Here is a 19,971-nt window from a genome sequence, read left to right on the forward strand (position 1 = left end):
AAAGCAAACGTTTAGTATCTATTTTATTCTCCACCATTGTTTTATTCTTAGCTGCAACTAATGGTCACTGATGCAGCTCTGTCCCACTGATTAGCATCTTGGTATTCATGCTTTGTCTCATTTCTGGCTTTAAAACTAGCTGGGAGAGAAGGACAGTCTAGACGCTGACAAAGGATGAAAGGAATCGATTGAAGCATACAAAAGCAATTTCACGTCGTGGCCCATGGCTTCAAAAACAGAGCCTTAGCAGCAATCTCCAGCAGTCATTGGCCAAAAAAAAAAATTGTTTGTTCATTTTGTGTGAATGTAAACACCAACTACTCAGCACATAACAGATAAGGACTTTCTGAATTTTAATGCCTTGTTTTGACGTCACCCTTCCTCTTTTTTGGCTCTCATTGACCTTTGCTGTGTTCTTCTTTGAGTCTGTTTCCTTTCATGCTTTTTCTTTTTTTTTACATTGGTCCCTCTTGCTCGCCTCCAGTAGTCTGTGTTTCCTCTGTCCTTACAAAACATCAGAACTCATCATCTTTACAATGTTTTCAGTGTGCAGTTGTACAGTGTCAGCAGTTTGGTGTCATTGTTGGACTCTGCAGTTTTGTTTTCACTCTTTTATCATCAATTTTCACTCTCAGTTGATTTTTTCTACCATTTTTTAGTGACTTGGGATTTGCTGTCTAAAAGTTGTTGTGTTTGGTTGTGTTTTCTCTGTGTAACATCCTGAATCTTCTCGTTTTGTCCGGAGGATCCTAAAGCTCTTCACGCTACATTCAGTCGTTCAGCCATTCACGCATATGGTGGTGAGGTACGTTGTAGCCAGATGTCACCCATTTTTAGTGACCAAACTCATTTTCTTTTTTAAAATTTTGTTTTTTTTGTAGTTACTCAGGGCGGCACACCCAAGAACTAGAAAATAAAATACATTTTATTTGTCCGTTGTCCCCTGAACAAGTTTACTACTACTTGTCTTCATTTGCAGTGGAGTAAGTTATCATTAGAGGTTGTTGAGTACTGGGAGACTACATTACTTATTTTCTGCTACAAAAAAAAAAGAAAAAGAAAATTGGTGAAGGTAAGAAGGTTTCTGCAATAACTATAACTGTGTGCATACTTCTATTTCAAGCTTACAAAGTTTGGCATAGTGATCAATCATGATTAATCATAACGCTAGTGTGTGATTAATACGATTACATTTTTTAGTCAATTGACAGCACTAGCCAACTGGCAAGTTAACTGTCCTAGGATAAATATTGTCTCCTTGTTGAAAGCAGTAAAAAATTAAATTTTGAAGGGATTTCAACAAAAGGAATTCAAGGGATGCTAAAATATTTTGAATTCACATATATCTGTGGTGACAGGCATCATTACAGAAAGTTACCATAATGGTCAACAACATCCCAAGCATCAGGAAAGTGAATATGTCAAGATTTGGGGAAAAAATGTACAATTTTAATTCTTAGAGTAATGACAATTTTCTGTCTGCTTCTAAAGGCAAAAGAAAAGACCCAGCAACCGACTCGAGCAATGAGATGTGCAGCAGTTCAGGGAGCAGATTGTCTTGGTGGCACTCTTCTGTTCAGCCTTATCTTATCAAAACCACCCCTTATTAAATAAACAGCAGAGATTTAGCCGCTTGGGAAAGTCTGTGTGGAGGTGTGTGTGAATGGAGGGAGAACAAAATGGACTCCGACGGAGCAAATAAAACATTACTGCTCTAATTGAAGTAGTTCTCAGGCCGCCATCATTTTTCACCACATTTGTAAACAGATTAGTGTTTGGAGCTGTCCAACACCATCATCTTCACATCATTTAATCTGTAAATAACACACATTTACAGTAGATGGGGATCCAGTTCATCTTTCTGCATCTACACTCTGTGTCCTTTTAGTGTGAAGGTTTAAGGAGGACTTTTCTTGTTATGGCTCAGCTCCCATTTGGCATGTTAATTCATTTGGCCCGGTGGGGGTTGAAAAGCCTTTTTTAAAGTGTGAAGTCTCGCTCTGAACTGAGCATTGAGCATGAGGCAAGAGGCAGCTGTGAAGGGGAACCTGCTTCTAGTCCTTCTGACAGCTGTGATCGCTCGCAGGAAGCAGTGTGTGGAAGGCCTGATCAAAGGCAGCTACCTGGCGTCTGTGCTAGTCATCGTATGGACGTGTGAGTCCTCAAGGAGAGAGATGACTGGCATCACTATTTGCCTCTGTGGAGAGAGGTGGAGCAGCTGATGGATTAAAGGGTTATTGGTATGTTAACAGGTAGAAGGGGAAGGATGACGAGAGAGCTGCAGCTGAGGTGCAGGAAACCGTCGATGCTGCTTGTGACAGAAAGAGATGCTGGATGTGATGTGGATGGTGTATCAAAGGATGTGTCTATCTGAATGACTGTAGAAAGAAAAGGGCCTGGAGGGAGAAGTGAGAGGTGCAACAGAATGAGACATGAGGCTGATAGTTGAGACAAGTTCTGCTTGTTTCTTCCACAAGTTTAAAAGGAGAAAACCTGGATCTTTGCAAGACAGGCACTTTCACAAACACATCTGAAAAAGAAGCAATACAAAATAATTTTCAAAATTTCAGTCGTTACAGAGGAGCTTTTAGAGGAGTGTCTCTTTACTTTAATTAAAAATACCTCAGAATATCTGAAACCTTTGTGAAGATAAGAAAAGATAATTTAAGACTATTAGAAGTGCAGTGTGGCTATTAGCTACTTGTGCAACAAGACACTATCAGGGAGCTTCAGAAAGAGCATCTGATAAAGCGCTGTGGTGTTGTTTCTTTCCATTACTCTTAAAGTAGATTATCTCTTTAATTATTAATACCTCTGGTAGAATGCTTAGCAGGATGGCAGTTTGGTGTTTTATGGTCACTGAGGAAAATACTGACCGTATAAGAAATAGGAAAGTATAGAGTAATGCAGATCAACACCACATCATTCTGGTGAAGATAAAAATGCTGCAGATGCAATAACTTTTAGGTCACTTGTTAGTTTTTTGTTGTTCAATCTTCTGACAAAACATTCAATCTATGGTGATTTCAACAATAGCACAAATAGTTTTAGCATGACATTATTTGATAATCCCCTTCCTCATACTTAGACATGAGTAACATATTTTCAACACACCAACTTAAAAAACAAGATACAATGACAGTGTGACTGGAGCTTTCAATTGATCAAACCTGAAATGGATTATTAAACACTTAACATAAATTCTTCAAAATGATTTGGTCATAGGTTTCACTGAGTTTGAATTTTTCTAGGAAAATCAAAATGGAGTCAAGCGTGCTTCTGCAAATATGAGGACAAAAGTTTTGCTTGAGTGGCTCTGAATGACAGCTACAGCATGACCTTTAGAGAAATCTCATTACCATATTGGAGTGACAAATCCACAAATGGAGCTCAGATTAGATTTTATTTCCCCCAGCTCGCATATATAACTTACTTTGCCTAAGTCGTGTAATTGTTTACTTGTTATCACAAATTTCTAATGATAAACATTTAAAACTTTTGCCCCTTGTTCTCTGTGATGCATTTTGTGCCAGAGTCTCAAACAACAGTCAGACGATGAAGAATCAGTAAATTTGCCACATTACAAAACATTTTTGTTGTAAAATTACTTTTCCTGCTTCCAGGAGTTCTGACAAAACACAGTGAGCACAGAGCAGAACAGGACAAAATGGTACAGATGACTAACTAGCTTCATGGCTATCACAAGTGTTGGCATGGCAACCAGCAGAGCATGACTGTCGGTATTGAAAAGAAAAACTAAAGCCTGGATCAGACTGCTTGTCTGGATCCGTCTTTTCACCGTGTGCCGTTTGAAAGTTACAGTTTGTTCAAAGATATAAAGTTTATTTCCTCAAAGTCCAGCACCTATTTTTTTAAGTTCGTAAAAATGATCAATCACTTATTGTTATTTCTATAGCCACATTTTAGGTACTTCTATTTCAGTATTTCATAGGCGAGGGTTCATTTTGGTACCAAAAATGCAGGAAAAATCTGTTTTGGTGTGTTTTGTGAAGTTTTCAAAGTGCTTAAATTTGGAGGAAAAATTTAGGAATTTCTTGAAACTACTACACTTTGGTAAAAAAAAAATTGAAACACAAAGTCTGAAAGTACATCACATATGCATACCTTATAGACAGTGAAGTTATAAATAAACAAACTAGGTAGGTCAAGGTTCTTACTCTGTTAGATGCACCTGTCCTCACACTACAATCAGGCTGGTGCAGTACCAAAAGAAGCTTTAATAATCCTTCCAGCTTTGCTCACTTCACTTGTGCCTTCGTCACACCATTTCTAACAAGCATTTCAACATTCATTAAAAATAGTCACTTTTTCCCGTTATGTTTCCATTTTGTCATTCACATTAGTTTATATTTTATCCATTCTTCAGTGGGAAACAACACAATAAGGAAGGGATGCTATTTATCAAAATTTTTTCACCTCAACAAAATCTGAGTCATTTGTAGGCATCAAGAGCTGTTGGTGTCCATTCAAGTTGCCAAATATAATATTGGCAATCAAGCTGTGAATGCATAGCACTTAAAATATGATAGCCTTATAAAAACTGCATCCAAGCAGACCTTTGTGATTGTGACAATAAACATGTTGATAATAGGATGAGGGTTGTGATTTGATTTATTCTGCAGCTCCAGTTCTGATGCCTGTAATTATGAATTGAATGACTGCTTTTAGAAGCGATGTCCACGTTAATACAGATATTTTGTAAAAGAGAAATTGTGCACTCTATGTGCAAACAGATTTTGGTGAGAAAAACCAAGAAACGAGAAATGATCATGTCACTTTTCTCCACATTTATCCTACTTTATCCTGACTGTCATTACCAACCTTCAAAATGTAAGAAGTTAATGATTACTCTTCTTTGAACTTTTATATTAGTGACGTCAGCTTTATTGCCACCTGCTGGTGCTGCATTGGTATTTCTGACTTTATTTTCCTTTTTTGCTAGAATGTTGATAGAGGAATGAATGTTTGTCAGGTTGCAGCAAATATTAAACTTAAAATGTAAGCTGAAGAAGTTAATGATGTAAAGGAAAGGAAAAATGTGGTCTCAGACCTTTATGTGTTTGTGAATCACAATCTCTGATTCGAAACCCTTGTTTGGTACATGTTCTGCTTTTTTGGGAACTGCCACTATTTATGGTGTGCAAATATATCAGATTATTGCATCTGCTTTGCTGTTCTTTTTAAAAATTGAATAAAATTCAGATAAGGACGAAATATGGTTTGAATTTCTGTTGGATTCAATCTAATACCTAATCGAATTTGCTTCTAAATAGTTTTTTTGTCTTTGTGTTATATTCTTTGTAAGTAAAATTGAAAATGGTGAAATTCTTTGACAGTTCAGAGTTTACTCAACATTATGACAGATCAACTTTGTAGGTGTTGCAACTTGTAGAGAAATACTTAAAAACAGGACATGAACTGTTTGAATTCTTATGGTAAAATTTGCAGTTTATAAATCAATACATTCAAATGTTTTGGGCGGTTTTGCTCCTCTGTAGATCACAAATGTTTGGTATGTGTCCTCAGCTGCTCTCAGTCATGTTTTAGACCTCAAATAACAAATAAAGGCATCACTTTTAATGGAGAAACAAAGATGAGCCTTGTGAAGCTAATTTAAAAACTGATGGAGCAACGCATTCCTTACACGCTCCTACCCAGAGAGGCTCTGAGAGTACAAATCCTTGCCTGAAGCTTTGTTTCTTCTATTTTATCATTCAGCCGCTGTTGCATAACTCCTCTGTAAGTACGTGTGCAGAAGGAAGAGAACATAAACAAAAAAATAACCTATTATTTAATTAGAACTAATCAAAAGTCTTCTTCCCTTAAGGATGCTTAAAATTTTAACTTCTGAGGAAGTGAGGCTGCTGATTCTGAGGTTTTACAATAAGTCTTTAAAGATAATAATGTGCCTTCTAATGTGTTTTTAATTAAAGAAAGAACTCCCTTCATCACATTTATTTGTGAATGGTGGCGAGTTATTACAGTATACAGAATGCCAACCTGGATGCTCTTTTCTTTTCTTTCAACACAGTTTGTTCACACTTTGTCACACAAGCAGCTTAATATTGTTTGCTGTTATTAAGCAGTGCTAACAGCTTTACGTCAGTGCCAGACAACAAAATGTGCCAATTATATGCACAGGCTTACCTACATCATACTACATTTAAGTTTGCTGCCTAATAGTCTCCAAATCTGATGTGCAAGTGATTCCAGCTGCTCACTTATAACAACTCCTTTGCTCTTAAGTTCATTCATACAGTTAGCCATCCAAGCTCACTGCTTAGGCCGCTCTAACATATTCCCACAGGAAGGCTTCCCACTCTATAATTTGTTGACTGCTGCAGAGTGTCTAAAGAGCAGCAATACTCCTTAATGCACTTGTAAACAGAGGCCCACAGATGCACACAATCTATTGCCTCGAGAAAGATTTGAGAGCTGTAGTCGGGCTGCAGTAATTACAGGCAGCATTGAATTTCCTGCTCTCCTCTTTTTGCAAACAGTGTTTAGCAGAAGAGGGGCTCGCTTGCTTTCCATGTTCACACGGTGTGGCGCTCTGAGACATCGTTGCGTTGTATCTGAATGCTACGCAGTGAGAGGTCTGCAGACCTTTGAGCCGCGTCATCAGCTTTCCTGGTACAGACTATGTGTTTTTTTACTCTTATGATTTCAGAATTAAGAATGGAGAACAACTCAAAGTTTCAGCATTCTGACAGTTTACAGCTGCAGACACTTTCACATCCTCAAATTGCAACAGAGAAGTTGCACACTCTGTTCCCCCTTCTTTAGAACCCTCCACAAACTCTGCAAAGCAGTGGAGCGTGCACTTGACATATGGCTGACATTCATGCGCAATTAGCATTTTGTCTGTAGATATGCATGTGTTGAAGCATGAAGTGGTGCCCTACCCAATACTCGAAGCTTGTGTATTTGTTGGAGAAAATAGATTCTAATTGAATATCCTTCCTTCGGCTGCTTTGAAACCTCATTACCGGCCCTTTACTGAGGAGAATCCAGGAAGAAGGCGCAGTGACCCTCAGGGAGAGATGAAGGAAGGAAAGGAAGAGTAGCTTAAGTGAAGCACAATGCCAGGCAAAGGTATTAATACTTTGATCACTTCACTTTGTCATGTTACAACTTAAAACCTGTAGTTTATTGAAATTTTATAGAAGTACAGCAGAGATTCGCCAGTGTGACTACAAATTATTTGCTGATAAAAGTTTTCTTTTTCTTTCATAGAGCAAATAATAAAATAATTTTTAAAAAAGCAGCTTGGGAAGCTGAAATATCCAGGCACAATGCTACTTAACACGCTACTGACTGGTGTTTGCAAAGCAGCCAATCCAGAGGCACCATTCATTTGATGCTGATTGGCTGTAACCCAAAGAGACAAGATAAGGAAAAGGTCAATGATAGTTGCTACCAGTGTGCATTATAATGCATATTAAAGTATATTTTGGTGTTTTAAGTATTAAAATAGGCAGTTATAGTCATTTTTAGACTCAAGAGTGGCAAAATATATGGTTTTCAAATGTCTATTATTCTATAGCTATGTAATATTTTTCTTACAAATTGCACTTGCCATTCTCTGTCAGACTACAACACAAAATCCTAATAAAATACAATAAAGTTTGTGCCTGTAACCTGTCATAAGTTAAAAGGTTTGAAATGTTGCATTACAAAGGACGGTACATTCAGTTCAGGATACAATAATAGTTGTGGAAGAGAGGAGCTCTCACTTTCAGATACAAGCTGGTGAAAACAAAAATCACATCTAGAAAAAAACAGCAGAACTGACTCCCAATTTGCATCATGTCTCCACCCAACCGAAGTCCAAACCTTCCTCACACCCTCCTTCACAATTATGATTCAAACGTCTACATACATTTATGTTTTTATTTTACTGGCTGTTTAAAAGGGAAGACAAAACAGCAAAGATAATATTCTTAGTTACATATGTTTCTGCTATGCAGTTTGCTTCAAGGACAGAGTAAAGTGTCTGAGCCCAGCTCTGTGCCTCTTGATATTCTAGTCTTGCACATCGCCCTACTGTACGCTGTGCAGACTCGGAGCCTGACGGAGTGAGGCAGAGTGAGTTTCAGAGTGAAGCAGGGAGACGGAGCGAGTGAAAGGATGCGAAGATCGCTGCGAGGAGAGGAAGCAAGAACCATGTGACGAGGAAAGTGAGCAAAGGGTGTTGGGCTTGGGGAGGGGGCTGGCGAAGCTATCTTGTAGGTGTTATCAGGTTAAGCCTCCCACGACTGACTGTCGCCATGGTGATGCCATGGTTACGACCAGGTGTTCCGTCAGGAAGAAGCGAGCGCGTCTTTGTGTGAAAGGGCTTCTTCAGTGACTTTCTTTGTTCTGTGTGCCAGTGTGGGCAATAGTTCAGCTGTGACATTCAGCTGTTACTAAGAAGTACGACTTTGTCATCTTAGTAGTTGAAGCTTTTTTTCACAAACTACAGCAGCGAGCAAAGGAGGGTTTATTAATCTAGCTTAATTTTTCATATAGCTATTTTTGACAGCTTAGTAGGCAAACAAAGTGCCAGTTATTCATACCCCTTCAACTTTCTAGCACTTTTTGACACCTCCACCACTGTCTTAAGTGTGTTTTGGGGGATTTAGTTAGTTCTAGCACCTTAAACTGCAGATGCCAAATGTGGAGCTCAGTCAGATTGGATGGAGAGCATCTCGGAGCAGTAACCGGTCTGGACTTTGACTAGGCTACTCTTCTAATTAGCTTAAGTTTATGTAAATATCTTGATAAGTTAGCAGTTCTCCATGATTTCTATTTTTCAAATGATGATGAAGTGCTTTTGTTCAGAAAAGGTCCACTTTTCTCTCATAATAAGCCAATCAGACTTTGTTCAATTATCTCAAAGTATTTTCATTATAAGATAAGCTCATGCTTAATAGTGACAAAAAACGATAATCAGTGGCGGCTCTATATATTGATTGTCCACTGCAGTGTGTAGATAGAGAGTAAGAGGCTGTGTTTTAATCTGTTTTGTGTGTGGGTGGGTTTGTTTACGTCTCTGTTTGCCTCGTCCGAGCTTCAATTTATAAGCTGATTTGGCAGCGTGTTTACAGAGATCTCGGTTTCAATCCGTTGGTGTTAGCCCTGTTACATCACCGTGCGGGAGAAGTTGTATATGATTTCTGCACGCACACGTGTGTGCGCGTGAACCGGGCAGGGGGTGTGTGGCGTCCAGGCCGCAGCACATGGAAACACACTGCCGACAATGACACACGTGCTTTCTCCATGTGTGCACCGTAGGCTAGACGCACATATAGAAATAAGCAAAAGGCAAACACGCACACAGCAGTGAATAATACTCCTGTTACGGCCGTTTACTGCCTCAATGCTGCACATAAATGATGCAAAATATAAGAAATCCCTGTTAACATCTGCATTTTTAATAAAAAATGTGAAAACATGAGTCATTTAGGGAGACTTTAGCATATTTACTGGTTTATGCATACAGTATTTATGGTGAAGTTACTCAGACTAAATAATTTTAAAATTCTGTTAAGAAAACTAAATTGTATTGACTACTGTACAATGGGTTACTATGAATGCTCCTCAAAATTTGACTTGAAACTCTGACCTTTCTTCATAAAAGGAATGCAGTATTAGTACCCCTGAAAATTAAAGCAGATATTTGCAATAGCCTTGACATATATCAGCAGCTTATGCTGTCATACACTAGCTACAATTAAAAACTTCAATGCAAAGGTTTGCATTGAAGTTTTTTTTACATTTAGGCTTTTAAGAACTTGTTTTAACAAAGTTTTTCCATGTCAGAATGCATATATTTTCAGTGAAGTAAAAAAAAAACTGGTTGCAGAAGCTTAGTGATGAATTTATTGTACAACCAGAAATAAACTGTTTAAACTAGCTTATTTATAGGTTTAATATTTGGAAAATATGTATTAAAGGGTCTAAGTCAGGCTTCACCTTGCAACTGTTAAGCATGGTGGTGGAGGCATCCTACTGAGGGACATTTTGCTGCCATTGACTCAAATGCATTGCACAAAGCCAGTGTAAAAAAGAAGTGGATGATTACCCTGATAACCAGCCAGACGGTTTAATCGTGATCCAACAAGAAAATGATCTCAAACACTCATCTAAACTTAATAAAGATTGGACAAAGCAAGCTAACATTAGGTTGCTGGAATGACTTTCCCATACTGACAATTTAAACTGTGTCTTTCCCAGGGAAGCAACCATTTTAAATGAACTCTTCCAATTATGGCAAGAAATGAGGTTGAATATACTTCCATAATTATATCAGAAGCTAGTTCATGCCTTGATACAACTTGCTAAAAGACATTTAACCAAAGATTAGGAGGTTGTGTACTTGGATATCTGAGCCTGCAGGTGAGTTTGACACTTTGTGGATTCAATTTTTTGATTAAAAGTATGTAATAGGAGTCACTGAAGTTGTGTCGCCAATAATAAGAAATCATTAAAAGGACAAAATAAATGCAGCTTTAATACCTGAAGATGATGCAAACTTCTACTGCACTTTTTAATGTTCATCTTCTAACAGACATGTTATTACAGGCCCTCTTATTCCCGCTTTACATGGGAACCTGTTGAGCTGCCAGTAAGAGACAAAGCTGGGAACCGAAAGTATAAAAAATATATATATAGTTGCAGTAGGGAGGAGGAAGTTTGGGAGACAGATTGGAGTTGATTCAGCGGAAGGATGCTCCACAGGGTTTCCATATCCTCCTCCCGTTTCCTATTAAATTACTTTGCTTGAACCTGTATGCCTGCCGATTCAACATTAAGTATGAGATATCTGTTTTCCACTGTGGTGTTCATTTTTAACATTTGCATTATTGAACCCTAAACTCATTTCTAAAACATTGTGTGTCTTTTGCTCTGTGTTACAGATAAATCTGCGGCTTATTCTGGTCAGTGGAAAGACGAAAGAGTTCCTCTTCTCTCCTAACGACTCGGCTGCAGACATTGCAAAACATGTTTATGACAACTGGCCGATGGGTGAGTAGCCCCTTCTTTTCCCTTTATTTATTACCGTAATTACATTTTTGTACTGATACATGTGCCACATAATATATTTCACTCTATCATTGCTGGGTTTGGCTTTAGAGTCTATTTGAAGCAGCAAACTGTACCGTCTATAAATGTTCTAGAAAAAGAATATTTTAAATGGGGCTCCCTGTCAATATTCAGTCAAACACTTTTTTCACTTGCTTCAATTCTGATTATGAATTTTTACCTGGACAATTTATTAAGACAATTTATCAAAGAGCTCGTAATAAAAAAGCGTCTTTGACCTCATTATAAACAGTTTTATTATTGTGCTTATTTTTCTTAGTTAAAACCAATTAAAACTACCAAAGAATATACAAGCCGATGGTAATAACATAATTTCTTGGCAACAGCAAGGCGATTCTCAAAGAACTGTTGTCCAAAAATCCAGTGATCCACTTCAAAATGATGCATCCCTCTGCTCCTGTGTCAGACTTTTAAGACTTACATTCATTAACCACTGATTTTATTTTATTTTATTTATTTCGTTGTTTTTTTTTAGATGTGATATTTCTGTTATTATCTTTTGGTTTGATCTCTTCTAAAAATGTTTCAGCAGCCTTATGTGGCTATGATGCAAAAGTAGCGTCTTGATGCCTGTAAATTTATGTTATCCTTTATCTTCATATGGAAACAAGTAAAGAAAGAAGAACCAACTTTATAGCAGGCAGTGAGGGACAAACTAGCAAAAGACCTGATGTAAAATTGGTTTCTTGCCATAATATCTGTTGTTGCTAGGACATAATTTGGTTTTTGGATTGGTTTATTTGGTTACTTTTGGCTTGACTGATACATTTCATAATAAAATGATTTAAAAATGGTTAGTTATTACAACTGGACTTTAAAATTACTTTAAATACCACAGTAAATGCTCTTAATAAACAGTAAATTATAGTTCAGCTCCTCAAAGTCAAATATAGGACAGAGAAAATGTATTTTTTTTCACAGCTTTGATTTTCTCACTTTAAGACCACTATAATTCCCATTTCTTTTAAGTAAATCTTAACTGAGAGGTGTTTAATTCCAGTCCCTAGGGGTCTTTGTCCTGCATGCTTCTCTGCTGCAACATACCAGATTTAAACATGGGAATTACCTCGTAATCATGGCAGCAAGTTCTGTAAAGGCCTGTTAATGACCCATGATTTAAATCAGGTGTGTTGAAGCAGGAACCCATTTAAAACATGTAGGTCACCAGCTCTTGATGACTGCCATAAGACATTGCTGCCTTTAAACGGTGCAATTCAGTTCAGCTTCTTTTAGTAGCTCAGCTGCAATATTCCTATTTTAATTTAGGATGCGCTCTGAAAAAGTGTTTTTAATTAAAGGTCCCACTTCAAACAAACCAAAATATCAAAAAATAAACTGAACTGCAGTGTAAGTGAAGCGTCAAGCTTAGCTGTGATGAAATCACCTGCTTTTACACTGTTTCAGACAAGACTGTTACATTAGTTTAGTGTGTTTTGATATTTTCAAAGTTCAACACACTTCATGAGCTCCTCTGCTGAAGTTAGAAATCATTTAAACAGCTGAAGCTTGTGTGTTGCAGATGAAAAAAATGAAAAAGCATTCAGGACAGTACTTAGGATGGAGGATGTCTCTGGCCACCTGATCCCAAACATAACCTTCCCTCACATATTCTGGTCTTTTCTTTTTAAAACTGTATTTCTTATCCTTATTTTAACAGTTTAAACACCAAATACATGTTAATACACATTAAATGAAACATGGAAACTCTGTTAGTGCTATTCCAGAAGCTAATATTAGGTTTTCCTCATCTCTGCTCTTGAGATTACAGCCAATCTCCTGGATTGGCTAATAACGTGACAAGTAGCATTGTACCTGGGTATTTCAACTTTCCAAGCTGCATTGTCTTTTGAATATTTTACATAATGCTCTACAAAAGAAATCCTCAAATAAGAGATTTTCTGCAAATAGGCAGAGGTCAAGAATTATTGAAGTGTTCTCACATTTATAACTCAGATCTATTTTTGAAGACTGTAGAACGAAGTTTTTATGCATCTGATGTTTTCATAAAGCCTCCAACTTGCTAATGCAGTGTAATTTTTTACCAATTAGCACACTGTTGTCTAAGCAAAAGCTATTTTTAAATGTCCGTCTCTCTAGGTAAGTGAGAATCTATGTAGATCTTTGGTGTTAAGTAACAGAAGTGAACTCCTTTTCCCTTGATTATCATTGCACCCAGGAATGTGGGATCTCAGTAATAACATCCACCATCTTAAATGCTGCTGCTGCTCCAGAGATAGAAGCATTTGATACTCCTGATCCTGAACTTAACCAAATGTGGCATTTTCCCACGGAGCTGGGAGCGTCCTGCTTTTGTAGAACGCTAAAATACAAAAAAAGGAAAAAAAATCCCACAAATTTCCCAGATGATGTTGAGTTCTCCTCAACAACCAGAGTCTCCTGTTTGGGAAGCGCCCCATGTTCCTCCCAGACAACAGATTAGTCGGTTAGCAACAACACTCTCAACTCAGCGAGAGACAAACATCTGGTGGCCAGACTCTGCTTCTGTGAAACTCCCTCCACTGTTTTTCACTCTTGCATTTTTTTTTTGTTGGTTTTTTTTCAAATCCACACCTTTGGCTCTTATTTTACTGGATTTCTTTCTACAATCCTGCAGCACCTCTCACAAAGACAAATGTTTTACTTTTGTGTGTAAAATTCTATTTTTTCTGGGGCAGTTTCATGACTGTAAACCATGTTTCCATTTACTTTGGATTTCCTTTGACTGCATGGTTTGTTTTCTGAACCTGTACGTCTTAGTTGATATAAAATTCATTTACTTTTTCCATTTAGTTTTGAAAAATTTAGAGAAGAAATATAGCACACAGGCTAATATTTCCTTTCATCTGTCTCCATAATGTTTTTTTCCCCGTCTGTTTCCTTCTGTTTCTGTCAGACTGGGAAGAGGAGCAAGTCAGCAGTCCAAACATCCTGAGGCTGATCTACCAGGGACGTTTTCTACACGGCAACGTAACACTAGGAGGTGAGAAAACACCGGAGCTGCTGCCACCCAGGGAAAAACGCTTGAGCGCTCACAGACATCACGCAGAAATCACAGCAGTTTGCTGCTGGAAACTTCTTTGCTGTTCTCATCTTTTTCCTGAGCCAGAGAACAGAGGTACCTCAGTGCTCTGGACAAGCCTGCTTTGATGGAGGGAGGGGCAGTGGAGCTCGGGGAACAAGAAAAATCAGAAAAAACACTGTAGACTGGCATTGGAGGAGACCTTGGGAAGGACAAAGAAGACACAGGGAGGAGGGAGGGAACGGTGGCTTCCAAATGAAAACCACCAGCAAAAAAAAGAAAAAGAGAAGAAAGATAGGATGCTCGTTTTTGCAGCAGCCACACCTTGCTTCCCTTCAGCTTAAGGCCTCTTATTTTTAACCATCCTTTGTTCGTTTTAAAAAATTGAATCCAGTAAAGCATCCTTAACATACTCTTCCCACATGTCGCAATGGTTTTATTGCTGGTGTGAGATGTTAAGAGGAAATCCTCTTGCTTCTAAGCCAAATCATTTAGGGGTTCTAAAATGTAAATATAGATTTAGTTAGCATTTTTGGAGGGGATGGCTTCAGTCAAGGTTGTTGTTTTTTTTTTATGTCTAACAAAAAAAGATTTTCATTATCAACTGTTGTAGTCAGGGACTCGCTACTGGGCCCAACATCCTTTTTTTTTACTGGGTTATGGGCCTTTTCCTGGGCATAAATAAAATTAAAAAAACAGGCTATTTATACAATGCCTTATTGGTAAGGTTTTTACTCTTACTGCATTTGCAAATCAATCATCATCCACAAAATCTGTCTTTTTTTGCCCCCAACAATTACAAAAAGAATGTTTAATGAACAAAATAATGACAGTTAAACACATAAAACAAGTGATTTTATAAATATTCACCCCCTTTAAGTCAGTATTTACTGGATGCACCTTTGGTTGCAATCATAACACGCAGACTCCAGAACATATACCCCAATAAAAATACCACTATAAAGTCTTCAAACTGTTTCTGTGCAGCTTTGACTGGATGCTTTGGCTTGTTGTTTTGCTGTAAAATAAATGTCCTCCGAAGTAGATGGAAACAAATTGTCCTCCGCGATGCCCAAAAAGCTCCACTTTGGTCTCGTCAGACTAAAGAATTTTCTTCCACTTGACCATGGAGTCTCCCACATGAAACTCTAGTTGAGCTGTAATGTAATGAACAGTGGCTTTCTAATTGCCATTCTTCCAAAAAGCTCCGACTGGTGGAAAAAGCTAAGGAAACGGTTTTAGTACGCTCAGTCTCTCCCTGATAAAACTTGTAACTCCTACAACGCTTTTAGAGGTGTCCTCTGTCCTTTCTTGACAGATTTACACATCTTAGATTGTCTCTTACATTTCTTGACAACGGATTTAACTGAAATCCAAGTTTCAGGTTCACTGTTTTAGACATTTTTTTGTGTGTCCATCCCCCCAACTTGTACTTTTACTTGGTTGTTCTTTTGGCTTCATGCTGCAATGGTTGCGAGAATTGCGGATTTAGCAGTGAATGGACCTTTCAGACTAATTCCCAGATGTGCTTAATTCTTAAAAGTATCTGTGAGTCTGTTATAAAAAGGTCGAAAGTGTTCAAGTTCCAATTAAAATACAATAAATTGTAAAAAAAAAAATGTCCTCGATAATTTAAAATGAGAAATTTTCCAGAAATAAGTCTCAATCTGATTCGACATTCAATGCCTATTGTTTAACTAAATGAGAAAATGTATAAATATATTCCATTTTTCCTAACATTTGTTCTTTACATTTTGGTGGTTTCCTAATGATTGGTTAAGTTTGGGAAGAATTTTAAAAAATGCTAAATGTTTAAATATTACTTTAAAGCTCATATTAATTGAATATGACTTTTAATTCTGTATGTTCTGTATGTATTTTTTTATTAATAGTGTTAATCTTTTTTAAAGAAACTGAGCAGTTAAAGAACTAAAGAGAAGCTGAATTAGTCAATAGGTGGCGCTATTAGTTATATGTCTTTATAATATTGCATCCATTTCTGTAACTTTCAGTTAGAAAGACTTTATCATTCAGCCACAGACCTGCCTGCCTGAAACGGCTTAATTTTCTCTACAATGCAGCACAACCCTTTCAAGTCCGTTTAATTTGTTCTCAGCTCTGGCAGGCTATTGAGGAGTGAAATGATACTGATGTTGGATGACATTGCACTGGCTGAAAATGACCTTTACATCCTTCTTCTTTCCTCTCACCAGCCCTCAAGCTGCCCCTGGGGAGGACCACGGTGATGCATTTAGTTGCCAGAGAGACTTTGCCTGAGCCAAATTCCCAAGGTAACGAGCTCTCCATCTTCCCTGTTTCCATTCAGAGGGCTTTTCCACAAGCTGAAGAACTTTTAAATATTCCACTCTCAGTCATTATTTATTTCTACACATGGTTTCTATTTCAGGAACAGCCAGTAGTACAAATAATTGGCAGTTATAGGTTTTGCTCCCAAGACAACAGCTTATTGTGCAGATTATAGATCTGATATAAATCACATAAGATGGCAGGTTTCCTGTAGATCATTGTACGTTGGTTCCAACAACTCAGGACTGAGCTCATTTAAAACAATCAATTCAAATGCAGGTTTTAGTTGGAATCAAATGGATTTTTGTTAGAAAAACATCACTCTTGTTTATAAATATTCCTTAAAAAAATGTAGGGAAATGTAGAACTTAATGGTTTGATTTAAGATGATTGTTTGTTGTCTCAGGTTTTAATGTGCCAGGTTCTAAAATAATTTAAATCTAATTTGAAGCAAAATTACATTGTTGTGTATTAATCAAAGATAAAGCTAACACATACAGTACATTTAATTTGGCCTCATTTCTTACCTGGATAAATTAAGCCATCCTGAGTAGACCATGAAAAGTTAACTAATATGTTGGTTAAACTGCAACTCAATTCCTTTTCTTAGACACTTTGCTGAATCATTGTTTGTCCGTGTGATGGTGGTTTATGTGTGTGTTTGTGTTTAGGTCAAAGGAATAGAGAGAAGACTGGGGAGAGCAACTGCTGCGTCATTCTGTAAATACACACCTGCGCTGCCAGCCCTCCGTTCTGCTAGTCCGTTCACGCCGTCAATGTCCTGGACCCGTTGAGCTTGTCCTCTGTCCTGGAGCCTGTCTGCCACCCGGATGCACCCACTAACCCCCCACACCCCAACACCCACACACACGCCCACCCCCACATGCACACACGCCTCCTTATCACCACTCACCCCCTTCATTCACACATTTACAGGCTAAATAGGATGTCAGCAGGCTCAGGCTAATCCAAGACCGAATTGGGGAGCTGGAAGTTGATTAATAATAGAGTTGATTCCTATGCTATACTTGATTTGTTGTTTTTAACTGAAAAGTAGAAAAAGGAACTGGATTTGCATGTGTTTTTTCTTTCTCTTTGCTTTTTTCCTAAACCTTCTGCCATACACTGTCACACCTCTAATCGCCATCTTCGGCTTCTGGCCGAAGCTTCGCTCCGGCTTCTTCTCGTTGCAACACAGCGGCCAAGTTTGTGTGTGTGGCCTTGTTTTCTCATGTAGACCGGCTGAGAGTTTTAACTACTAAGCTCATCAGAGCCTCAATGTGACGCTGGGTGTAAAACCTTATGTGTTTGTCTGAAAGCACCTCAGTGCAGCACAGGAAGCGTAAAACGTGCCTGATCAGAGAACTCGAACCAGGACTCGCTCACTCCCTCTGAACACATCTGTGTCCTTTTTAACTGCCCTCCTCTATATGTGCCCTTAAAGGTCGCAGGACAGAAATAACAAACCTGTGCAGAAATAATCCTGTTTTTAGCCAAATAGAAACAAGTATACAACCAACCAGTGTTGGCGGACCATCGTCTTTGGAGATTTAGTTCTAGCAGTCCATGAGTATTACTGACCAACTAAACTGGTGATTTATTAAAGCATTATGTGAATTTTTCTCCCTCTCCTGCAACATCCCGATCTCATCACTTTGCTATCAGTGTTGTGAAGGATCTCTGAGACGTCACCGTAAGTTTGAAAATGCTCCCTCCTTGTCTTAATTCTCTCTTCTTACCTCTCCTTCAGCATTAATGAGTCTATTTTGCACAACAGAAGCATGTGCTCTTTCATCAGATTAAAGCAAATGTATGAAATGAGTTTTATTTTATGTTTCCAATGGAAGTAATGTTCCAAACTGAGGTTAACACATGTAGAATATATTTAATATGAATCTTTATCTAGAACATGGAGATTTTAGATCTTGGTGATATCCATTATATTGGTGTTTAGTCGATGATTGTGTATATGGTTAGCTTCTAGCCAGTTCACAGTCACTCACTGACAATGTCTTTGTGTTTAACAGCAGCAAATCCTCCCTAATTGTTCATGGACTGATGGGTTTTTATTTTCTTTTCTTCTGTCCAGTTTTCTTTTTTTCATTTGTTTGTAATTTAATGTAATCCAATTTTTTGTGTTTTTTTTTTTTTTTGCTTTAAAGAATTGCTTTGTAACAGCACTAGGTCTTAAAAATATTGTTTATATTGATCAGGGTTCAAATCTGTACAGAGAAAAAATGTTTTGAAACCAGTTGTAAATAGCACTAATGCTCTCTCTCCCCACCCCTCCAAATCTTCAAAATACATCTGTAAACTAAATAAAGGTTATTGAAGTGCACTTTGTTCTGTCGTTCTTCATAGCCCATTAACTCTTAGTTATACACAGGTGTCCCTCTCATTCTGGAAAAGAATGAAAGTTTTTGAAATTACATTTTACATCTGGATAAGTGTGGAAAAAAAGAGTCTAAAACAATATTTGTATTTTCTGACTTTATTCCTTCTTTCATTTCTCATCCATCCACCCATTTGTTCCTTTTCCATGTTTTTTCTGACTTATTTTGCATTTAATTCCTGACATCTGTGGAAATGTCTTTTTTATATACATTATATTTGGACTTCTACTTTAGATGATGATGCAAAAACCAAAACTCAGGTAACACAGTCTCCAGAAATAGTAACACTGGAAAACACTAGATATATGAGTGACACTAGAAAAAGTGGAGACTTCTACTTCTTCTGCCATTGTCCTGTAGAACAGCTGGTTACTATGGAAACTGAGATGAACTAGATGACAGACAATACTGACAAAGATATCAAAGTCTCTCTGCAGCTCAGGTGCTAAACTGATTGATCTCCTACATCTAGCAAAAAAATCATACTTCATCAGTGTCCTAAATTAAACATTATTTCATTATTTTAATAATGTTGTAATGAAACATCATTCCCATGTCTGGCCCTTCTAAGAGTAGTAACCCATAACTCAGCTCTTATAGCTGAGTTTGTAATGCATCTGAGAAATAAGACATATAAGCAGCAGAAGTCAGTCTGACGCAAATCAGGAAGAAAACCTGAAGAACTGCTATAAATTTAGATAAATAATAATGAATGAATGCAGGAGACCTTCAGGAGGATTTCAAAGACTGCAGTTGGTAGGGGACTGTTCATCTGAAAACACATCTGCATAATGAATAGAAGTCATTTTGGTGAGGAGGTAAGGAATTATTTTCTTTGTTCTCACCAAAAAACCTAAAGTTTCCAAATAAACATTTTACAAACATGTATTTTGAAATCATCTAGTTCTGGGATATATGAGAAATGGGATAAAGAATTTTCTGAAATAGATAAATAAACCTTCTACTGCCTTGTCTAATAATCAAACTTGGCTACAAGGTTGTGAAAGGAAGAAACTTTAATCTTTTGTTGCAAAATTGCAGTTCTTGGCACATCAAAATCCTAAATAAATTATTCTAAAAGATAAAATTGCTGCTACTTTTGCCCTTGACTTTACAGTTCACCTACTCAAACATTGAAGGCCG

The 19,971-nt window shown here is 37.6% G+C and overlaps 1 protein-coding gene across 1 annotated transcript in view; it reads left to right on the forward strand.

The window, feature by feature from the left end:
- ubl3a (ubiquitin-like 3a) overlaps window positions 1–18,773 on the forward strand; it is a 36,517-nt gene extending 17,744 nt beyond the window's left edge. The window contains exons 2-5 of the mRNA XM_032576250.1: window positions 10,923–11,031; window positions 14,003–14,089; window positions 16,342–16,419; window positions 17,107–18,773. Coding sequence (XP_032432141.1) covers window positions 10,923–11,031; window positions 14,003–14,089; window positions 16,342–16,419; window positions 17,107–17,159 — 327 coding nt within the window. The 3' untranslated portion in view covers window positions 17,160–18,773. The remainder of the gene's footprint in view (window positions 1–10,922; window positions 11,032–14,002; window positions 14,090–16,341; window positions 16,420–17,106) is intronic.
- The last annotated feature ends 1,198 nt before the right edge of the window (window positions 18,774–19,971 follow it).

This window comes from Xiphophorus hellerii, chromosome 11 (genome assembly GCF_003331165.1).
Source record: "Xiphophorus hellerii strain 12219 chromosome 11, Xiphophorus_hellerii-4.1, whole genome shotgun sequence".
In the NCBI taxonomy this organism is placed as follows: domain Eukaryota; kingdom Metazoa; phylum Chordata; class Actinopteri; order Cyprinodontiformes; family Poeciliidae; genus Xiphophorus; species Xiphophorus hellerii.